The sequence below is a fragment of the Varanus komodoensis genome, unplaced genomic scaffold (genome assembly GCF_004798865.1).
Source record: "Varanus komodoensis strain SLA01 unplaced genomic scaffold, ASM479886v1 scaffold80, whole genome shotgun sequence".
NCBI classification, from domain to species: Eukaryota; Metazoa; Chordata; class Lepidosauria; order Squamata; family Varanidae; genus Varanus; species Varanus komodoensis.
In genome coordinates, this window is record NW_025336482.1 from 430949 (window position 1) to 454159 (window position 23211).

General features: G+C 49.2%; 1 protein-coding gene across 1 annotated transcript; it reads left to right on the plus strand.

The window, feature by feature from the left end:
* The first annotated feature begins 4575 nt into the window (after positions 1-4575).
* Positions 4576-15908, plus strand: HAPLN4 (hyaluronan and proteoglycan link protein 4). Its single transcript, XM_044455895.1, has 4 exons — positions 4576-4687; positions 5835-6197; positions 11173-11475; positions 15559-15908. The coding sequence occupies exons 1-4, from the start codon at positions 4576-4578 to the stop codon at positions 15906-15908; spliced, it is 1128 nt and encodes a 375-aa protein (XP_044311830.1).
* Positions 15909-23211: the final 7303 nt, after the last annotated feature.

A 23211-nucleotide genomic window follows, 5' to 3' on the forward strand; every position in this document is an offset into this window, starting at 1 on the left:
TGACTGCAGTCTCTCTCTGACTGGATGAGAGATGCAAAATCTTCCACACTTTCAATTCTTCGTGGTTGACCCTGAAGCTCTGTCATTCTTCTGTAGTCACGGTTGTTGTTGTTTTAATCTTCAGCAGCAGTCTCGCTTTTGCCCTTTCTTCTTCCACTTTTATCAAGACTGTTTCAATTCCCTGCCACTTTCTGCGGGCCTCATTTGAATATCTTCAATTACTGCTGTGCCTCTGGCCGATTTCCTTGCCTTCCTCTGATCCTAAAGTGGATAGCATCGCTCATTTGCAATACTCTGTTCCATGTCAACATTTACACATTTATTTGCAAGATTTATATGCTGCTGTTTTTCTTGCCGAGGACTCAGAGCAGCTGAAATCATGCTGTTATTGCCCACATCAACAACCCTGTGAGGTGGGCTGGGCTGAGATCCTGTGACTGGCCCAAAGCCACCCAGTTGGCTCCATGGCTGAGGGGGGACTTGAACCCGTGTCTCCTTCATCCCAGACTTGTCTTCTTATCCACTACACCACACTGGAAGTTGAAACTCTCCCACCTCCGTGCAAACATGGCTTGGGGCAAGCAGCTGGCCTTTCTAGGCATTTTTCTCCTTTGCCTCCCGAACTGTGCCAGAAAATCCAAAATTCCAGCTTGTGTTCCAAGGCTTGCCTGCATTGGCTTGAGCCCATCTGGGGATCATTTCACTGCCCTGCCAAAGGATTTGCAAATACCCCTTTAAAATTATCTCTCTCCTCCCCCCCCCCCACTTTTATCCCCACACCACCCCTCCTTCCGGTTGGATTGCAGTAACTACTGTCCTCCTTTTGCACCTCTGCTTTGGCACAACTTTCTCTTTTTCCCTCTCTCCACCAGCATCGGCTTTTTCTCTCCAGCACCCACCCCCCCACCTCCACCTCCATACCAGCTTTTTAAAAATTCCCCCTCTTCATGAAGTTTGCTGAGTAAGAAGCCAGACAGACAAATCTGCAATTCATCAGCACCGGGCGGAGGAACTAAAAAAAGAAAGCGCAAACGGAGAGAAGAAGGAAGGTTGCACCCCGCCCCCCCCCCCCCCCCCCAAGCAAAGAAAACCAAGACCCAGCAGTCTTCTCCTTTGCTTCTCTGCCCCACACCCCGCCCCTTCTGCACCGCCTTCTTTGCATCCGTACCAACTTTGCCCGGCTCCTGCGATTTCTCGTCCAGCCCGGGACGCCCCCCCCCCCAACCCCATCGCCCGCTTCCTCAAGGAGAAACGGTGAGTCCCCTTGGTGCAAGGTTGTGCTGGCGTTTTTCGTTTCACCTTGATATTGCCGCGTTGGCGCTGATTGGGGTTACTGCAATTTGAAAGGATGCCTGGAGAGCATCTCTCTCTCTCTCTCTCTCTCTTAAAGCTGACTTGGGTACCACTTTTCCTGCAGGGCTGGAGGGGGTGAGAGCGTTAGTTCTGTCTTTGCAATGCTCAGTTAGAAATGGAGAAGGGAGGAATGGCTCACACCGGGAACACAGCAAAGGGACATTGCGTGATATTCCTGGAATCAGTGTTGGAAAGAGCTCGTTTGCAAAAGACCTTGCGAAGTCCTAAGGGGGGGTGGGAGCGGGGGTTGGGACAGTGAGGCGAATTTCCCAGATCCCGCTACAGATTCAGCAGTGCCAGGCTTAGATATCAGAGCTTTTAATGCAGGCTTCCTCAGCCAGGCATCCTCCAGAGGACTCCCAATCCCAGCAGGGGGATGATGGGAATTGCAGTGCAACCCATCTGAAGGGCACCTTGTTGGGGAAGGCTGATAGAGGGGGGTGCTGGGAACTGTAATGCAAACTCTCTGTAAGGCAGCTACTTGTGGGGGAAGTGTTCTAAAGGGATGGAAGGAAAATAGAAACTTTCTATTTGGAAATTCCAGACCTGGGTACTACAACCCCCACCATCCCCCACCAGTCACTATGGCAGATGGAGCTGATAGGAGTCAGAGTTTACAACATTTAGGGTACTCTGACTGGATGTTGTGTTCCTGGTTCTCAAACAGAAAAAGATCTTTTCCATTGATTGCAGCCAGATGCTTTCCTTTTCTTTCAAATAAATTTTAATAAAATAAACAGAAATGTATATCTGTTATGCATATGCAAATCAATCATAATTATGCAAATCAATTTATCAGAGGAGTAGAACACTGGAGATGGTATGAAATACAGAAGGAGGTTCTCGGTTACTCTGTCATGCTCCTTTTCCCGAGTTAAGATTCTAGTCCTCATGGTTTTGAATAAAGGGCTGATTTAAACAAGCGCATAGGAAGTTAGCTGCCTTATATATACTAGGTCATTCTTATAATCTGCCTAGCCCAGTCTTTTCTCTGATTAACAGTGGCTCTCTGGGGTGATAAGAAAAGAAAGGTTTTTTTCTCTCCTATCATCTTTTCCTGAATCCCTTTGAATGGGGCATGATGTGGATTGATGGAGCCTCCTACATACACAGAGGGCTCCTCCACCCTCTGCCATTGTTCTTGCTCCTTTTAAAATATATTTTAAAGCTATGGGGCTGAGAAGTTAAAAATGGTTGCTTTAGAACAAATCCATTCTTCAGTCCGTCTCAGTATTTTTTGCACAGGTTAAAAGCAACTCTCCAGGGAGAGTCTTTCCCAGCCCTACCTGCAGATGCTGAAGGGCAGACCTGCAACTTTTGGTATGTATAGCCAAAAGCCCCCATCTTTCACCAGAAGGGAAAGCAAGACCCTAGTCCTCATGATTTGGAAGAAAGAGTGGTTTTAAATAGGAAGCCTCGTTATTGCTCCAGTGCTTATTGCTTCTACCACAGGGATGTTGAACTGCTCTCAGCCCATGGGCCAAATTCCATTCCAGTTATGTTCTTGGGTGACAGAAAATGACAGAAAACCAGACTTGGTACATTTTAGCTTAACATGCCTCCTGCCAGCCACTCAGCTGCAACCTTTTAGTTTGGGAAAGAAACTGCATGAAAGCTGAGCACTCACCAAATCATTGGTGGTTGAGAGAAAGGGGTGGGGCTAGGGGAAGGGGTGTGGTCTTCCAGCAATCTTCTGGAAATCCTGATGTTGGCCCCCGAAACTTGGATTCTGCATCCTCGATCTACATTGGCTGGGTTCAGACAACTCACGTGTGGGTTGTCATTGAACCATGCATAGTTGTTGAAATACAGGCTGAATCGTGTTGTCTGAATGCAGCTGCACTAACTTCAGACAACCCTTGAAGAGGATCCAAGGTTTGTTGGTGGGTTGTGAATGGTGGGTTGTTGGTGCTTTGCTCTCTTGGCTAGGTTCAGACAATCTGCTAACTCATGTTTCAGCAACAACCCACATTTGAGCCATTCCTGAATGCTGTGACTGTTTTGGTGACCGGACGGGGTCTTATGCAGCCCTCCTCGTGCCTGGGACTGATCCACCAGCCTTGGGGCTGTGATGGTCTCAGCTCCGAATAATTGGACTTTCCACACAGCGCAGCGATTCTATAATAGCATTGTCCACAGCTCTGTCTTTTCTCTGTGTGGTGCATCAGTTAGAATGAACAGATCTCTGCCCGCAAGGAGCTTACAATCTCCCAGGGGTGACAGAAAGGAGGGAGGGAGGGAGGGAGGAAAAGCAGACCGATACAGAAAGATGTCGATGGAGGGCAGGTAGGTGCCATTTTTGTTGGGTGGGAGGGGAGAGGTTTCTGTCAAAGGCTTTGTGGGAAAAATGCTATTTAAGAAGGGAGCTGAAAGGTAGGTCAGTTGGAGAGAGATGGGAGAAGCTAGTGAGGAAGTGGCTGAGGGTGGGACCACACAGGGATTCCAGGAAGGGGTTCCTGGCATGACAGTGACCTTCCTTCCTCCATCCAAAGCACAGAAATCTGCCTAAAAGCACAGAAACTCATGGCACTTATATCGATGTATATCTAGCTTGAGGGCAGGTCTTGCCTAGTGGTTGGAGCAGTGGACTGGGACTCAGTGACACTGGACCAGTTGCTCTCAGGGTTGCTGTGAGGATGACATTATGGGATGCAATTGCACACGGATACCATTTTTTGCAGAAGGATGTGATTGTGTACAGATGCCTTTTTTCAGAAGGGTGAACTGTGGGAGGCCAAAGGGAGGGCTGGGACATCTTGCTAGGGGGCCCCATTAAGGGGTTGTGTACCCCAATCTCTTTGAAGGGCTGTCTAGCCAAAGATAAGGAACAGAAAGGAAGGAGGGCAGAATTCTAAAGCGAAAGACCCTGTTCTAAGAAGAGACATGGGCAAGGAAAGAGGGCCCATTATTAAATTTATTTCTTACCTTTTGATACTGCCCAGTACCCTGGAGGTCCTCTGCATGCCACTTAGCGGTATGTAAAAAACAGCCAGCTTACCTGGTCAGAGTCATACCTGATCCAGGTGTGCGGCATGCATTCAGGAGTGTTCTTGAAATAGCCGTCAGTGCCTGAAAAACCAGCAGGGGGATGTTTTATGCAGAGTGGTGTTCTCATGTAGGTTTCTCTTCGGTCTGTGGGGGGCTGAAGCGTGTGCCCCTCCCTGTACCACACACGGCCCGTGCAGGCCCAGGGTGTTGACGTGCTTCCGCTCTCTCTCACAGATGCTTCCCGGACGGTGTCTGTTCTGGGGCTTGCTGCATGTGGCCACCCTGAACCTCTCCTGCCAGCTCGTGCTCTCCCAGAAAGGACGGAAGAAAATCGTGCATGTCTCCGGTGTGTGCAGGATTAGCTCTTGTGTTTGTGGTGCTGCTGCATGTACAGCTCTGTGTCCATTTGGGGTCCTACTCTGGCCCTTCGAGAGGTCACCTCCTCCCCTTGGTCCCAATCCTTCCTCCAAGTACATTTATTCATTGGCTTTGTACAACTTTATTCTAAAAGGATTGAAACACCTTTCCTAAGGCCAAGGGAACAGCAGCAAGACTTTTAGGCTCAAATGTGATAGCATTTTGGCCCCTCCGATTTTGCCTTTAGCTCCACCCACCAAGTGTGGTGAACCCCCCCCCCCCCCCAGCTTCTCCAAATGGAATTCTGTCTTTGCACAGAAAGGCTACCGACACCTGTTTGCTCTCCTGACTGGCAGGTACTTTCCAGGTTATCTGGAAACAGAGGATTGTGGGATAGTGTTAGGCAACAGACCAGTAGGGCGTGTGCGTCAGATCTTTCACTAGGAGCCCCAACTCTCTGGGAGGCCTTCTGCTGTCCCATGGAATCCTTTTGCCTGAGGTTCCTTTCAAAGCTTCAATGCTCTCTTCTTAGCTGTGCATCCTTTTTTCCACCTCTAGGAGACAGGCTCCTTCTGACACTCATAGAAACACAGAAACAGAGCGAGTCAGAAGGGGCCTCCCGGGCCATCTAGTCTGACCCTGGTTCCAGCCGGCTCTGCTCATGACATGCCCACCATGTGCATGTCCAGCCTGTCCTTGAACACCCGCACCGATGGGGCCTCAACGACTTCCGTGGAAGCCCATTCCACACCCTCAGGGTCCTGACAGTCAGGAAGTGCTTCCTGGCATCCAAATGGGACCTTGGTTCCCTGAGCTTGGCTCTGTTGGAGCGCATCCTGCCTTCCTCAGGGGAGAACCCAAGTCTCTCTCCACCTCTATGTGACTCCCCCTCACATATCTGCATATCGCCAACAGATCCACTCAACTCACACAGAGAGACTTTGCCGCAGATGGAAATTTGCACATGTGCATTTGTGCATTTCTTTTTTTCCACCTGCTTGGCCTCTCCTGTGTTGTCCCTCCTGTTCCCAGCCTGAGCACCAGGCTTGGGATGTGGCCGCAGCACCCGATCCCAGCCTCGGATTCCCATGTGTGTGAATCCCAGCCTTGCTAACACCTCCCTCTCGGTTCTGCAGAAGACGACGTCGGTGCCGTCGTGGTCCAGACGGCACCGGGGAAGGTGGTGACTCACCGGGGTGGAACCATCATCCTGCCCTGCCGCTTCCACTATGACATGTCGGCCCACAACCCCGACGAGATCCGTTTGAAGTGGACCAAAATGGTGGAGCCCATGTCGTTTGAGGATGTCTTCGTGGCCTTGGGCACAGAGCGCAGGGCCTTTGGCAGCTACCGGGGCCGGACGGCGCTGCAGGAGGACGGGGCAGGTGACGCCTCGCTCATCATCAGGAATGTCACCCTGCAGGACTACGGGCGTTACGAGTGCGAGGTGACCAACGAGCTGGAGGATGACGCCGGGATGGTGAAGCTGGACCTGGAAGGTCAGTGGAAATGCTTTGCAGGTGACGAAAGTCTGAAGGGATTCTTCTTTGGAGGATGGAGCTGGGGAATCGCATATTGCCTGGGTGTTTGGGGATGGCATGAAAATAGACATTTCAGACTTTTCTCACTGGTCTGTTTATTTTTTAAATTTCCACAAGCCCAACCCAAATAAAAACTGCCAGATAAAAGGCAATGGTGAAATAGGACTCTGCGACATGAGAATTGAATAGTGAGATATATGGAAAGTGCAGGGAAGACCAGTAATTCCTGATCCACTGTAGTTTTTAGGTGAATTAGGTGCTGAAAGGTAAAGAGTTTCTTATGTGGAAAAAGAGATGCAAGAGCAGTTCACTCCCTTTTATTCAAATTTGTATAAAAAAAGACCTAATTTTAGAAGATGGAATTGAGTGATTTCTAGACGAAGCATGCATTAAAAAATTTATAACTGAACATAGAGAAATATCCATATATTTATCCATTCATGTTGTTGTTGTTCAGTTGCAAAGTCATGCCCAACCCATGGACAACATTCTTCCAGGCCTTCCTGTCCTCCACCATCCCCCGGAGTCCACCCAAGCTCATGCCGACTGCTTCAGTGACTCCATCCAGCCACCTCATCCTCTGCCGTCCCCTTCTCCTTTTGCCCTCAATTGTTCCCAGCATCAGGCTCTTCTCCAGGGAGTCCTTCCTTCTCATTAGACGGCCAAAGTATTGGTTACTCCTAAAGATCAGCCTTTCAAAGATGGAAAGTGTTATAAATCCTCAACCCACTGAGCTATCCAAGATCGCCACTTATACATCCAATGCTCTAGCATCAGTCTTTTGGCAGTCCAGTGGGCCCCGAAAATCCATTTATGTTGACTTCCTGTTAAGTTCCAAGAAGCAGGTTCGATAGTGAAGAAAAACATGTATCATTAAACCTTAAAGAGCTTTCCTGCCCAAAGTTTATCCATATTATAACCTCCCCATGACTCAGCCAATACCACAGGGATCTGAAACTTCTGGCAGCCCAAGGGATGGATTTCATGGTGGAGAAACTTGGGCAGAGCTGAAGGCAAAGTAGGACAGAATCAAAACAGAATGGAGATGAGTAGTTTTGAGTTCTTTCTGTCAGTAATGCATCCTTGGGAGAATTTCGGCTCTTTAGAATGTGGGGAGGGGTAAACCTACACAAAAAGGGAAGACCACCAAAAGTCTGAAGGTGAGGAGATGAGGTCTTGAATATCTAAAGAACCCTGGAGTGCTAAAATTTAGGATTATGGTCCAGATGAGGAAACCAATTAATGAAACGATCCCAGGGATGTTACTGGCTGGGGCATGCTGGGAATTGTAAGACATCCTTCTGCCTAAATATACATTGGATTTCACCTTTCCTTCTTACATCTTAATGAGCTGCATAGCTGAGATCATGCAATTAATATTTAGCTGAACTGCTGAGCGGCATTTATGGTAATGTGGCAGATGTGGATAAAAACAACATGAATACGAGAGAGAGAAATAAAACTTGGAGTTGCCCAATGAAGGGGGTTGGTAGGTGATCCAGGACTACAAAGAGAAAATAATTCTTGGCACAAGGCATGCACAGATGATATAGATGGTTAAAAGTGTGCGTGTGTTGGGGGGGGATTCTTCGTGGTTCAGTCCTATGGATTGCACCCTGGGGGCAGCATCCCCCACAGTTGGAAGCATTCGATCGTTCGATGCAGGGCAGGAGGGGTGACGGAGGCAATATCACCCCCCGCTCTCCTCCCCACAGTTCTTCTGCTTGGCAGATTTTGCTGTTAAGTGAGGCTGCTTTGAAGAGGAGAGGAAGAGGCTTGGGGGACGTTCAGGATAAATTCTGCCCATGGTCGCTTCAGTCTCTTCCCCTCCCCACCCACCGGGATGCCCCTGTTTCGCTTCTCTGAGGTTGACTTCCAGCCTCGGAGAGGCAGCTGTGTGGTTTTGTTTATTCATTCATTCATTTATTTATTTGTATGCCCCTTATCCTGCCACAGCACCTCTGGTTCTTTCCACATTGGCTGTGACACGGTGGGGAAGGCGATTAGATCTCCCGGTCCCCTTTCCAAGGTCAGAACTCTCTGTCTGATTGTGCAAACAATCTCCTGGGACACAGGTCCTCAAACTAGGCCCGCAGGCCGGATCCGGCCCGCCATGCCCATTTAACCAGAGCTGTGCACGTCGCAGCTTGCTTGCAAGGAGGTCGTTTTGGACCCGCTCAGGGAAAACGATCTCCTCGCGAGCAAACGGTCACCTTGGTCCGTGCGCCCCCCCTTCGCTGCCTCACATGCGTGCTCCCCGCCTGCTCACCAGCCTGTGCCCCCCCACTGGCACCACCTTGGCGGCGCATGCCCACCGCTGGCACCTGTCAACTGGCCCCCTGTTGAAAAAGTTTGAGGACCCCTGTCCTAGGGACTAGAGGCTTCTATCCTAGGGACTAGAGCAGGGGTCCTCAAACTTTTTCAACAGGAGGCCAGTCGAAAGGTGGTGGCAGTGGGTGTGGGCCAGTGAGGAGGTGGCGTCGGCAGGCGGTGGGTGTGGCGAGGCAGTGTGCCCGGGTGCGGTGAGGTGGCAGCAGCGGGCACAGGCCTGGCCGCCCCCAGGCTCACATAATTAAACATAGATTTTAAAAGTTATATTTTTGGTACCTTTGATTCTTTCTTCATCTTCGTCTCTCTTTCTCTTGCCTGCCTCTCTTCTGTTTCCCACTCCGTATTCCCACTCTGTCTATACGTGCAATTATGGGGGGCAGGGAGCTGGCACATGTGCAGTTGAGCTGTTGCAATTTGGCGCATGTGCCTGCTCTCTCTCCGCTCAGTTTTAAAGAACGCCTGTGCTGGCTCAGAGCGTTTGGACTCACTCGGAGATTGTTTTCTCCAAGCAAGTCCAAAACCACTGAGGCGGGCCAGATAAATGGGCATGGCGGGCCAGATCTGGCCCACACACCGTAGTTTGAGGTCTCATGGACTAGACACTTGCTCTGCAACTTTGGCGGGTGGGTGTGTCATTGGCTATTTGACAGGCAGAAGGTAGCACCTGGACAGCTCACCTGGTCACAATCTTCTGCATAATACAAGGGCTGGATTTCTACCTGAATTGTAATACTTCTTTCTCAATTTGCATCTGTGCAAACAACTGTCCATTTTGCTCCTCTGGTACGATGACACATTTTTTCTCTTTTGGGCGATCCTAAATGGAACCTCTGTCACCTTCCAAGGTCGTCTACTTCAATTTAGAAACTCAGCAGCAGGAAAGGGCTGTACGGATGTACTGCCTTCCAGAGGCGTTCCAGAGAGAGGGGGGGAAGCATCAGGAAGCCCCTGACTTTTGTGCTTGCTGACCCAACTCTGGCAGGTGACCTTAACGTGGTTCATTTTACAGCCCAAGCAGGGTCCTCCGAGGCACCTGATCCCAAACTGTTTGGGCTTTAAAAATTACTACACCGTTGCTGAAATGGAGCCTTGAAGCAAATCGGTAACCAGGGCAGCTCCATGCGATGTTCCATGAAGCACTTGGCACGGAATTCCTCTAGCTCATTTTAAGCAAAAGAAGTTGAAGGAAGTCCCCTTTATTTTACTTTGGCAGGGAGGTGTGAAAAGGGTTTGAAAGATCTGTGCAGGTCGCAGGGAGAATGCGACTGGACCCCTCCCATGGCAGGGCTAAAGAGAAGCCACGCGTTTTCCCTCGTGACCTCCTCTCCTGACTTCACTTGTTTGAGATGCTTTACGAATCTGCATGGTGTCATCTGTCTTCCCAGTTTTATTAGCTTCTGACACTGAAACCTGCAGCTACGATAAAAGTCAATAAAAGTGAAAATAAAGCACCTCAGACCCATGAAAGCGTGGAAGGAGAGTGGTGCGGGGGGTGGGGTGGGGTGGGAAGGGGTGGAAAATGAGAGCCAAGTGTGCGCTGCAGCAGTTCTGGGATGGGTGTGTGAGTGTGTGTGTGTGTGTGTGTGTGTGTGTGTGCAGGCAAGGACCGGTGTGTCTTGCAAACTGATGTCCAGCCAGTTCCTGGTCTTCTGTGACACCACAATATGAGCGAGAGCCAAGATGGGAAGAGAAAACCACAGCAGGAGCATGGAAGGAATTAATAGTTCCCATGCTGAGGGGCTTTTTGGGGTCGTAGCGAAGACCTGGAACGTCGCAGAATGTTGGGCATGTAACTTGGGTAGATTTGGAGCTGAGACCAACATGTAGCTACTTCATTGAGTGAAAGGCTCTTTCAAAGATCTGACTTTTAATACAATGAGGCAGGAGGGGGATGTTGCCCAGTTCTGAGCAGGCCAGGAAGGCTTCAAGGATGGTCCGGCGACTGGAAAGCAAGCCTTGTGAGGCGAGATGGAATGAACAGGGCATGTTTAGCCCCGAGAAGAGAAGACTGAGGGGAAATAGGACAGCACCCTGCAAGTACTTGAAGGGCTGAGACCGAGAGGAAGGCCAGGGTCTCTTCTCGATCATCCCAGAGTGCAGGGCTCAAGTTGCCGGAAGCCAGGTCCCGGCTGTACATCAGGAAGGACTTCCTACTGGAGCAGTACGGCAATGGAACCAAGGACCTGGGGAGGTGGGGAGGTGGGGGGCTCTCCCCACCCTAACCCTAACCTTCACAAAAACTGACTCCCATCCCTATTTGGAAGGAAATCAAGAGCAGACCCAGCTACTCAATGGAAGACCAGTCAGCCACGCGTTTCAGTCTTGTCCGATTTGGCAAAACCACTGCACCACTATGAAGGAAAATGACGGAGCCGATAAACCCGCAGAGGAGGAGAAACGCAGCAGGGCCCCCCTCCACCAGCCGTCCAGCCCTGAGCAGCGCTTTCCCTGCTTGCAACTTTCCCGGAAGGCCTCTGGCTGGCCGTTCCCACAACTGGGCCACACCCTTCATCACCCCACTGTGTGGAGCCTGGTGGCTCAGCTCCCCCAAGAGCTGGGAAAGCTCGACCTGGCTAACCCGCTGTTCTCTTGGTCTCTGCAGGGGTCATATTTCCTTACCACCCCCGGCTGGGGCGCTACACCCTGAATTTCCACGAGGCACAGAAGGCCTGCCTGGAGCAGGATGGGATCCTGGCTTCCTACGACCAGCTCCATGAGGCCTGGCTGGACGGGATGGATTGGTGCAACGCCGGCTGGTTAGAGGACGGTTCTGTGCAGTACCCAATATCCAAGCCCAGGGATGAGTGTGGCCGAAAAGATACCCCTGTGGGGGTGAGGAACTACGGGTACCGGCACAAAGATGATGAACATTACGATGCTTTCTGTTTCACCTCAAACCTTGACGGTAAAGCTGTGCTTGTGTGTGTTTATATTTGTGCATGTACCGGGGAATTGGGCAGTATCTATCAGCAGTAAACAGACCTGGCTTTGCATGGGCTGAGACACCCCGTCATTTCAGGTGTCTTGGCACTAATAGACAGACTGAAAGAGACCCATCCCTTCTCTTACTTTACATCATGAAAGAGGATGTGTGTCTCCGCATCTGTTTGTCTGTCCGTCGCTGCCATGGCTCCAGAACTCTGCATCTTGAATCCCTGAAATGCGGCATGTGTGCTACAGAGACCTTAGGCCTAGGCGCTTCAGGGTTCTTTTGTTTCCAACATGCATTTATTTTAATTAATGTGAGCATGTCCATGAAGTTGAAGCTTGCAGTCACAGCTTTAGACACTAGAAGGCAGCCTTCCTTAACTGGCATGTAGCTTTTCAGGTTTTGTGAAACTACAAACTATTAGCAGTTTAAGGGGTCCAGCCACGTGCCTTTCCCCCACTTCCTCCCCCTCCGGGGCACGTCACGGCCACAATAGTGGCTTGGGAGTCCCAGTAGGTCTCCCCTCACTCATCAGGCACAATCGGTCCATCTCTGCTAATTGCATAAGTTTGTTAAAAGGTTTAGCTGCATCAACACGTAGCTTCCCAGTGAAGCTGGGCGGTTTTCTAGTTGTAGGTAATACAGGTAAGTTGTAGGTAATACAGAGAATGCCCAATGCCTCCTAATTCTTAGAAACTGAACCAGGAGATGGCTGAATATGTTTTCTAGTCTCTGTGGCCAAGGGGTTGTCCCACAGATTCTGTAGTTTGCATAGAAAAAAATGCAAGAGAATTTTATGCTCCTCCATTCTCCTCAGCTAAATTATGTAAAAGAAGCTTGCGGCCTGCTGCTTTTGCATCATTGATGCAGGTCACAGACCCTGGTTTTTCTGGGCAGAGGATAGCTTCATCCAAGCACACTGAGGGAAACCTTTGCCTGCTTCATATCCGTCCAGGCTTGCAGGACGGATGGCCTCCAATTTAGACATTTATGTCTCTTTGCCTGGATCCGCGGGCCTCTTTGTGGGCACCGCAGGTCATTTGCCGGCAGATACAAGTGGCAGTGGAATCGTTAAGTTGGTCTGATTTGTTCAGCAAGCAATATTTTAGAAGTGGCAAATCAAGCTGTCTTAGCAATAAAAACTGTAATTAGCGGCAGAGAGAACAGGAAAGAGGGAGGGAATCTGGGATCTTGCCAGCAGCCCGAAAACAATTTGACCCTGCACCAAGGCAAACCTAGCTGTGCAATCCTATATGTGTCTACTCAAATGTAAGCTCACCCCATTCGCTGGAACTTAGGGGCAGGTATGCATGCATAAAATTGCAGCCTGAAGGATATCTCTCTCTCTCTCTCTCTCTCTCTCTCTCTCTCTCTCTCTCTCTCTCTCTCTCTCTCTTTGGATCATATTAATATCATGCTTTTTCCCCTCTTGTAAGACATCCAAAGAGGTTCACATGGTCTTCCTCTTTTCCTTGTTATCCTCACAACAACCCTGTGAGGTAGGCCAGGCTGAGAGTCAGTGTGACCGGCCCAAAGTCACCCAGTGAGCTTCATGGCTGAGCAGGGACTTGAATCTGTATCTCCTGAGTCCAAACCCAATGCTAACCACTATACCACACTGCCTCGGTATACGTGTGTTCTAATTTCTCAAGAAGGGCATCCATTTTCTTGCAAAACTTCTTATCCGTTTTGGTCCCTCACTCTGAGTGAGGATTTGGGGACTGCCTGGAAAAATTTGGAAAATGGAAGCTTCAGCATGAACAGATCCAATAAATTGCGTGCCTTACCTTGGATGAGTAGAAGGATTTTCTGCCAGCAATAACCACCATTAAGTCCAATCTGTGCCTTTTACTGATGCACTTCTATTCAGAAGTAACTCACATGGGGATGAATTATTCCTGGGCTAAGCATTTACAGGATAAATGGACCTTCCTATATTTGGCACCAGGACGATCCGAGACCCAGGAAGTCGGAACATTTTAAAAGTCACCTCAACAAAATCTGGGACTGAAACTCAAGGAGGGGTGAGGATTTCATGCCTTTTGGTTTGGGTAAGAGCTTATGAAAATTCACACAGTTCTCTGCATTCCACATGAAAGGAAGAATTATGAACCCTTCACGGAAGATGGTCTTTCTTATGTCCCTGTGCTTGAATCCAGTGAGGAGTTAAACTGCTTATGTACGTGGCTTCTCTCTGGGAAGATGGTCTTTCTTATGTCCCTGTGCTTGAATCCAGTGAGGAGTTAAACTGCTTATGTACGTGGCTTCTCTCTGAGGTACATGGCTAGAAGGGTACATTTGCTCCTCAGCATTTTGGAGAAACACAACCAAACACCGCTATCTGGAGAAGGCACAGAAGAAATTTGCACCACGGAGTACAAACCTGTTCTTACTCTTGGGCCTGCGTTGGTTCTGGGCGCTTTGGGGGGATGCCTCCTTTGGTTTGGGAAGCTGCAGAAGCCGTCCTTCCTCTGAATTTGATGGCTTTCCCTGTCAGGAATAATATTCCTGTGACATGCAGCAGCACAGGTAAAACCTGTAAAACCACACAGGATGTTTCTCACTGCATCTCTGCAAACAGTGAAGTCCAAGTTTGCTTTTTTCCCCGCTAGCTTGCTTCCTTCTTTTTTTTTTTTCCAGGGGGTCAGGCTGGTTTTATCCCTGTTCATCTGCAAACTGAGCATGTAGACTTTGAGAAAAGAGGGCCACAAATCCAGGATATTCAACCCACCAGTGAATTAGTGGTCTGGGTTTAATTTGGGTAATATTCACCCAGTGGAATTAGGTGGCGAAAGAGGCCCCACAAATCTGAAGGCAGGCACTAGACAGATTTCCGGTGCTGTCCACGGTGCCCGTTCAGCTCGTGGTCTTCTATGTGCTGCGTCCCAAGCAGAAAGCAACGAAAGCGGTAATTGGGGTTGGCGTTGGCAGAATGATGGATGAGCAACAGAGCTTTTGTCCCGGGGAGTAAATTACTCTTTGCTCCGAGGGTCTGGGTGACCACAGCAGTGGTGGGGGCTTCATTTGTGTAATCAGAGCCTGTGGATCAACTTGGAAATGAAGTGGCCTTTGCCCCTCATCCGTCTTCGCCTCAGGAGGTGGTGCAAAGGAAATGAGTTGAAAGAAGGCGCAAGAGAGCATCTTGTCCTTTTAAAAATAGGACAGAGAAAGATGTTCGCATTTCAGTAAAAGCTCACCGAGTCGACACTTTCTGAACTGATGGATAAGGCAGAAGGCACTTGTGTTTCTTGGAATTTTGTGATGAAGTTCTCTGAACAAAAGATGCATCCCAAAATATACCCAGAACACAAGGCAAATTGAGATTGCTTTCAGAAAAAAATGCTCATGCCTGCCACTGTGAAATAATTTGGCTTTGGCTGTGGATTGGATTAGAAATGAAAATAAAAGTAATAATATTAAAACATTTTCAATGGAGCTTTTATTTTTTTAGAGAGCTGAGAAAAAGAAAAATCATTCTTTTCCTGAGGGCTATCATCCAAGAAATTTTCCTGCAAGGGGGCGAGCGGATTTTCTTTGTCTCATCCCTATTCCCCAGGAATACATTTGATGCCTCCTTTCCAGGTTAGCTAGGAAAATTCCCAAAATTATAGAAATGGAACACACTTGCCATAGCGTTTAGTTGCTCTTTCTCCCTCTTGCCCCCGTGTCTGTTACTCAAATGCATTAATTCGTTACCTATGTGCATTGATGGAATTACCTCAGCATTTATCACTTGAGCATGGAAAGACCACCAGAGTTTTTTTCTGCAGGGTTTTTAGCAATGCGTACCTGCATCACCGAAGCACCCTGCAGTGAGAATGTGGATGCAAACCTACACAGGACCACAAAATTGAAGCTTGGAGGTGGTGGTATTTTAGGAACGCCATCCTTCCTGGTGTGTAACGTTGAAAAGGAGGAAAGACACAAACAGAACAATAACTAAGTTATCGGAGTAACTTACTGTCCTGCAATAGCAGGGTGTTAGACCTGATGGCCTTCTGGCCAGCTCTCCTCTCCTCTGATTCCTGCCTCTTTCTCTTCTTTCTCTTCTCCTTGCAGGAAAAGTCTACTTCCTGAAGACCTATCGCAAGGTGAGCTTCCCGGAAGCCGCCCAGGCCTGTAAGAAGAATGGAGCCACTGTAGCCAAGGTTGGCCAGCTGTACGCTGCCTGGAAGATCCAGCTACTGGACAAATGTGAGGCCGGGTGGGTCAGTGACGGAAGCATCCGTTACCCCATCGTCAACCCACGAGCGCGCTGCGGAGGTCGTGAGCCTGGTGTTCGCAACCTTGGATTCCCGGATAAGAAATACAAGCTCTTTGGAGTGTATTGCTTCAAGGCAGCCAACCATGGAGGGTCCAAGAAAAAAGGAAAGGAGGGGACAGGCATGTGGAAACCTTTCCAGGTGTAACAAGGGCACAGCAGCGGATGCAAATTCTTCCATTTTCCTTTCCCAGCCTTGAAGGACTGGTAGGTTTTTTCTTGGCACCCCCTTTGGGGGAACAGTTGTCCATGTCTTTTCCTGGAAAAAGATAGTTGCACAGTCCAAACTGGAAGAGAAGGATGATGCCGGATTTAACTGACTTGCCTGGAACTTCTGGAATGCCCGGAATTCTGGGTTGCATCCAACCTGTGCTGAATTGTGATTGCTTTTAACTGCATTTTTGCTAGCGTGATTCTTCTGGAGCTGCCTTGGCTTTTTGCAATCTTCTGCGCTATATTAATGCTTCAGATAAAGCTTCGGGGGCAAGAAGGAAGGATGGTTGGTTTTGCCATTGAGGTTCGAAGCAGAATTCATGGAAAGGCATTTGCTCATTTTGCTGCAAAGAGGACAAATGCTTAAGGGGCTCTTTGTGCCCCTGCTTTTGGATGGTTTGGGAGTGGCAGGGCAAGCTGCAAAACTGTGATCTCAAAACCAGCTGGAAAAGCCAAACTGGAACTTCCCTCTCCTATCTTCTCCCCAGTTTTCCCCAGATGTCATTTTATACCAGCACCATCATCCTTTCCTGCAAGTTTCCTTCCCTCTCTGGTGAACTGAACATGCAATTGGCTTACTCATCCATGTGTGGTTTGTTGGATGTGTCTGTAGGCTCCTTGGGGCAGAGGATTCAGTTTTGCTCATGCAAATGCTGCAACATACCCTGTATGTGAATGGTGCTGTATACATGTTAATAAAAAATATGTGGATGTGTAGGCTAGGGGGTGATTTTTGGCACGTGTGGCAAATTGTACCTTCCAGGCCCTGGGACTTGATCTTACCGGGATTCTAGCCCTGCGTGTGTCTTGAAGAACTCCTTCAAAATGGAGTTTGGCCTTGGGGCAACGATCCAGGCCACTGGAAGGCCCAGTTCCTTCCTCCCAACTTATAAAAGATTGACAGGCTTCTCCAGAAGCAAAATTAGGCTAAAATAGATGGGTGTGTGTGTGCTTTTCTAGTTTTATTGGCCCTTTTTGTCTTTGTCCTTGCTTACCACCAGTATGAGACTTCGAGTGCCTCTTTTAAATGAGATATCACCCTTGGACTGAAAGGAGTATGACACCCCTACTTTAGAAAGAAAGTGGGCAAGAATCCTCAGATGACGAGATGCTAACAGATTTTGTGCCCAATACAGCATTTTGCTTCTATGCAGAACCGTGAAAAATGCACTGCACTCATTTGGAGCCATGGCAAAAGATTACATTGGAACGGTGCCAGTTTCTCTCTCTCTCTCTCTCTCTCTCTCTCTCTCTCTCTGTGTGTGTGTGTGTGTGTGTGTGTGTGCTCGCATGTGCTGAACATCTTTGCTTATGCAGCTCCCCAGGAACTGGCAGTCAACAGCCTCCATCGCTTGTTGAGCGTGGCCAGAGTTGGCCCCTGGTTCCCTGTGCAGCTGAATCCATGTTTTATACAAGCCAGGCACTGGCGCATTCATTAGAGATCGGTGCATTATGGGCAGGCGTTTCTCACAGCTGGCCATCAAAAACATGCAATGATGAGCCGTGCAGATTGGCTTGGCATTCATAACGAACTCTTCCCTAGAAATACGGCCAAAGTAAGCCAGAAAGTTACGGCCAACCTTGTGTTCAAGTAAGCCCCGTTCCAGCTAAAAGGTGGGCTAGACTGGCCCCGATGGCCTGAGAGATAAAAGCTCTTGAGCTCATTTCCCACTTGCTTCCTAGCTCAGCAGCCTTTCAGGGAAAAATGCTATTGAGTGGGATTGTGGTGGCAGCTGATGCTGTGCTGAAAATTTCTTCTCTGACACTGTGACTCGGAAAAACCCTATGTCCAATCTGATCATGCAGGGGAGTTGAATGGCTCCCTTAGTCGTTAAGATGCTACAAAAAACCTTGCAGTTTTTTCTTCCATGGACCAACATCTTAAAGATGAACCCCTCGGAAGGTCTTGTGGCACTCTCAAACACCTCGTGGTTCTTTAGTGCACCATGCTGCACTTCAAAGCATTCGTAGGCCCTGGGAAAGATGTTACACCCAGTAGAAAGACAACTGCAGATGAGCCAGAGTTCCCCAGAAGTTTTGTCTTTTATACAGATCTCTTTCCTACGTGTGGCTTTAGATTGAGTGGGGTATAACTGCCACTCTATACAGCTCTGGTGCGCCCGCAACTGCAGTATTGTGTTCGGTTTTGGACCCCTCGTTACAGGAAGGATATAGCCAGGTTGGAGTCAGTGCAGTGTAGGGCCACAAGGCTGGTGGCCGGTTTGCAGGGGATGCCGTATGAGGCGAGACTGAGGGAACTGGGCCTCTTCAGCCTGGAGAAGAGGAGACTCAGAGGGGATCTGTTGGCGACATGCAGGTGTGTGAGGGGGTGTCCCACGGAGGTGGGCAGAGACCTGTTCTCCCCTGCAGAGGAAGGCAGGATGCGCTCCAATGGAGCCAAGCTCAGGGAACCAGGTTCCATTTGGATGCCAGGAAGCACTTCCTGATGGTTAGGACCCCGAGGGTGTGGAATGGGCTTCCCTGGGAGGTGGTTGAGGCCCCATCGGTGAAGGAGTTCAAGGACAGGCTGGATGTGCACGTGGGGGGCATGTCGTGAGCGGAGCAGGCTAGAGCTGGGAGTCAGGCTAGATGGCCCGGGAGACTCCTCTGACTCGCTCCATTTCTATGTTTCTAAGCGGGCCCATTGCCACCAGTGGCAGTTTCCTCTATGTGTGACAATGCTGAAAATTCTTCTTCCCCTTGGAGAAATCTGCTAAGCTCAAAAACTCTGGGAAATAAACAAGGAAGTGCTCACATCCCATCCTGCTGGAGGGTCCCGAGGCCAGCAGGTTCGCCCCTGTGTGTACTGAGTGCTGGACTGGGTGGACTTTGGATCCATCCATGACATAACCAGGGCTTTGTTATGTTCTTACAGGCACCAGTTGCAGGCGAACATGGGTAGGAGGTGCTGCGGGACTTGTGTCCTTTGGGGTTTCCCTCTAGCGCCGTGGATTGGCCACTGTGGGGACAGATTTCTGCCCCAGATGGACCCCACCCCTCTGGTGCAGCGGAATGTCTCCTACATTTTTATGTCTACTTTATTATTTTGATTAGATGATGCTCATGGGGAGAAATTGGTAATCAGTCTCATGAGCATTGCTATTTTGTGCTGTTTGACTGATGTACATAAAAAGGCATCCCCCACTGTGCATTTGGGATTCTTCATCTTAGCAGCCCTGGCTTTCCATCTAACCCCCACCCTGAATTATTTGAACTGCTGTGTTTCAGAAGCCTCGGCTTTCTGCAGTGATAATTACGTGCACCAGTCCAAGCAGCGGCTTCCACGCAGAAAAATGATTTGCAAATGCATGTCTCATTCCCACATTTATTAAAAGGTTCATTTAAATGGAAATTGGGGATGGGCACAGAAAGAGATTGGTGCTAATTGCACGCCGCCTCTCAGGGAGCTGCCATTTGGCTTCTTGATGAGCGATTGCAGTCAATCTCTGCCACACTGAGGAAGCGCCCCAACGACCGCCCCACATTGTTGGGGGTGGGTGGAATAGGAATGTTTGCAGACCTAGCTCTGAAGTCCGGCATCCTCCAGGTGGGGCACCAGAGACTGAGCCCACGGTCCATTTCTCTCCCAGCCAGCGTGGCGTCTTTCCGCACAGGAAAGAGGCGCTCCAAGGACGCACAGGGTGGAGCTGGGGCAGGAGCTATCCTATCCCTGCCCCCACTTTTTGCCCCCTTGCGCTTTATCTGCACAGCCAAAAGCAGCTGCCTCGAGGAAATGCCCCAAAGAGCCTCTGAGCTTGGCGCCTTCGGTGCCTTTCCAGCAGCCGTCGGCAGACCTAGAATCCCTGCAGACACCGAAGCCCTGCCCCACGGCAGAGCCCAGAGGGGGACGCGGAGGAAGGGAAGAGGCGGTGCCCTTACGAACTGTTAAAAAAATTTATTAAAATGTCCAGCAGTACAGAAACCGCGGAGGGGTTTTCCCCCACCTCCCCCTTCTTTTCGGGGGGGAAACGCCACAAACAGGTAAGCTCAGGGACACACGAGTTCTACTGGGATGGCAGTTACACTGAAACGGTGGAGGTCAGCGACGTGTCGGCTCCACTCACTCTCTCGGGGGGACGGCGCTCACACCCACATCCACTCACGCAGGCACAGGCCAGGTCAAGCGCAGCATCCACTGCGATGCCTCCTTCTGCCTGGGGGGGCCTTTCCGCGGTGCGTGTGTGTCTCCTTCCCCACGTACAGAAAAGCAGTGAAAGCAAGACCAGGGGGGCTCAGGGTGCTGGACCTTGTCTAGCCCAAGGGCTGCGTTCCATCCTGGGGCCGCCTCGCATTGTGAGAGGGGCCAAAGGAAAAGGTGCTGGAGCATTTCTTCTCAAAGCACTGCCATGCAGCCACTCAGAATTAAGAGAGGCATCTTGACCTTTCGGTCTGAGTGGAGAACAGCACAAACACAAGGCAACCCCTTCCCCACTTGATTGGATTTTCATGGGAAAGAAGATGGGGGCAGGGGAAGGCAGTGTGGCCCTCTGGGGAAGGGGTGGATTGGGCCCGCAGGGGCTGACGCTTCTGCACTCTGCTCTAAGGTCTCAAGGCAAAAGGAGCAATTCTTTCCTCCCAGAAGTGATGGCAGAATTCTAGAAATTTAGGGGTCTCGCCCAATTCCCTTTCTATGCAGGAAGTTCGCTGCACATCATGCCTCCCTGACCTGCCTCCAGGTGCAAAAATCTAAGCCTGCAGACTTGTGTCTATTTGGACAGAAAAATAATTACGTGTTTTCCTTCTTGCTTTTTCCTGTCAGCACTTGCTTAGGCGCAGGTGGAAAGATGTTCTTTGCCCTTCTATGACATTCTGTCCCATTCTGGAGTGTTACCTGGCTCTTAACACAGCTCTGCACTCAGTAATTCATATGTGCACCTAGAAATTTAGAAATAATTACTACAATTTCTCGAAATGTCACAGGCAACACGGACAACCAGTTATTTTCTTATCTGAACCATCTCAAGCAAACTGAATTCTCTAATGGATTTGTGCCTCAGGTCACCCTAAGTCCATGATAAAAGTTTTTTCTTGCTATCTAGGGGAAAGTTTTGTTAAGAAACAAAACAGAAGTTTCTCTTCCCCAGCTGCAGTGCCCTTTGAAAATTGGCCCCTGCATGGGACTTCCATTGAAGGAGAAAAAGAAAAGCGTTTGTTGTCTCAAGTGCTGTGGAAAGATTCATGGTCTTGGGAAATACATTTGGTGCTGGGACACCCAAGGGCTTTGAAGGTTGTTGGCTCTGTTAGGGGCAATGCATCCCTTCCAGGTTGGAGCCCATCCTTCAAGGAGCTATCTGTGTGGGTCTGCCCACAGAAACAACGAAGAGTGAATGTGCTCTTCCTTTTGCTAGGGAGAATTTTTCACATGGGTTCTGGAATTAAACCATGGGCTACAGAGGGAAGTTTTTATCCCTGCCACCCGTTGCTTTCTGATCAATGTCATGTTGCTCAGGAACTCTGAAGGTGTTCCGCCAATGCACTTCAGCATGTAAGCACACCAGGGCTGGCGATAAACAAAAATTCAGGAAACGGAGCCCCTCGTTCAAAGGGGCCCATTTTCATGGACTGGCCCCCTCAGATCTTGTTTCTCTGATTCATTTCTTGAGTTCTTCAGAGCATGGCATTATGGGTACAAACCATGGAACTCAATGTGCTTTACTTCTGCTTCGACACACACGAGTCTTTGTGGCTGATGCAAGGGTATTCTGCTTTCCCCAACACAAGCCAGATTCTGGTGCCTTTTACATCTTTGGGCCTGCTCTCAATTAAACCATTTCTGGGTTGTTGTTGCCTTTGCTTGTTTGTCTGTTTTTGCAAGACATTCCACAGAAGAAAGGAGAAACAGAAATGCTTTTTAAAATGCATCCTTTCCCACAAATTTAAGGCTTAAAAAGGGGGTTGCTTGGCGTACGGTGACTTTATAATTGTGGTAAGGCTTCTAGAATCACTGGGTGTCTTTGGGAATGATAAATGCCACGGCACACTTCTCAGATACAATGAACCACTGTTGGAGGTTTTCCACCCAGTCTGAAAAAGTTTGCACTTCTCTGAACTAACTCCTCCAGTACTTAAGCCAAATAGCTGCTGCTCTAACTGTCTCTCCGTACGCACCAAGAAAATTTCGGCCCAGTTTTGCACCATCCAAAAGGAAACAGTTTGTTTCAAAAGGAGTGAAAAATACTCCTGGCTAATTTGCTCCAGCCGAACATTAAAAAGCCACAGAGAAAATGTTCTTGGTGGAATACCACCTGGAATTGCATCAGGATCACGAAGTTCTGCATTTTCTTAATTTTCTCTCAATAGTACTTATTTTCCCTTGCAAAGTTTGAATGGAAATTTTTCAGCCCTTTTCAACACATCTCTCCTAACAAGAATGTTTGCATACGCTTTTGCCTCATTTAGACTTTTCCTATGATGGTGTATTTTTAATGCTGTTTTCCCTCAGAGATAGGCATTCATTGGGAAGATTCTGTCAAGAAATTCTAAATGAGGCACATTTGAAGGAGAGCTGAAGTTTTGGTTCGCATGGCTGTTCCAAAGGATGAAACTGGTGAAGTTTGTAATAAGATGCAATGCCAGCTTAGATGAACCTACAGTTTCTAAAGGCTTTTTATTTTATTTATTTTATTTCCATATATCTATAATTGCTGAGGCCTTCCTTTTACAGCAGCCTTCCCCAATCTTGTGGCTCCCAGATATGTTTGGAGCGCGACACCCAAAATTCCCGGTCAATGGCTCTCTGGGATGGGAATTTTGGCAGCTGCAGTCAGAATGCCTCTGGCGACCACATGGTTGGACCGGGCTGCTCTAAAGGAAACGCTGGATAGCCTTGGTTTCAGAACATTTAGGTGAGACATGATAGTGTCCATGCAGTATCTGAAGGATAACCATGCAGGAGATGGAATGTACATCTTTTGCGTGGCCAGAGAGGGCAGGCCTTGGAACAGACTGGCCAACCTTCCAGGGTTGTTGTGAGCAGACTGTGCATGAACATGGGAGGAAGTGCTCTCGTTTGCAAGCATGGCTGCAGCGGGAGGTGGGCGGGCTTTGTCAGCTGCTGCTGCTGAAGGATTTCTCTGCTACACAGGGGGCTGAGGATGGAAAACCTCCAGGGTTCCTTCCAAGGGTAGCAGATTCAGAGTCCTCTCTCCAGATGGGGCACAGAGAGGACTCTGTGTTTCTGCTCATAGTTCTGTGGAAATCAGCTGTGGGGTGAAAAACGTGCCTGCTCGTTACACAGT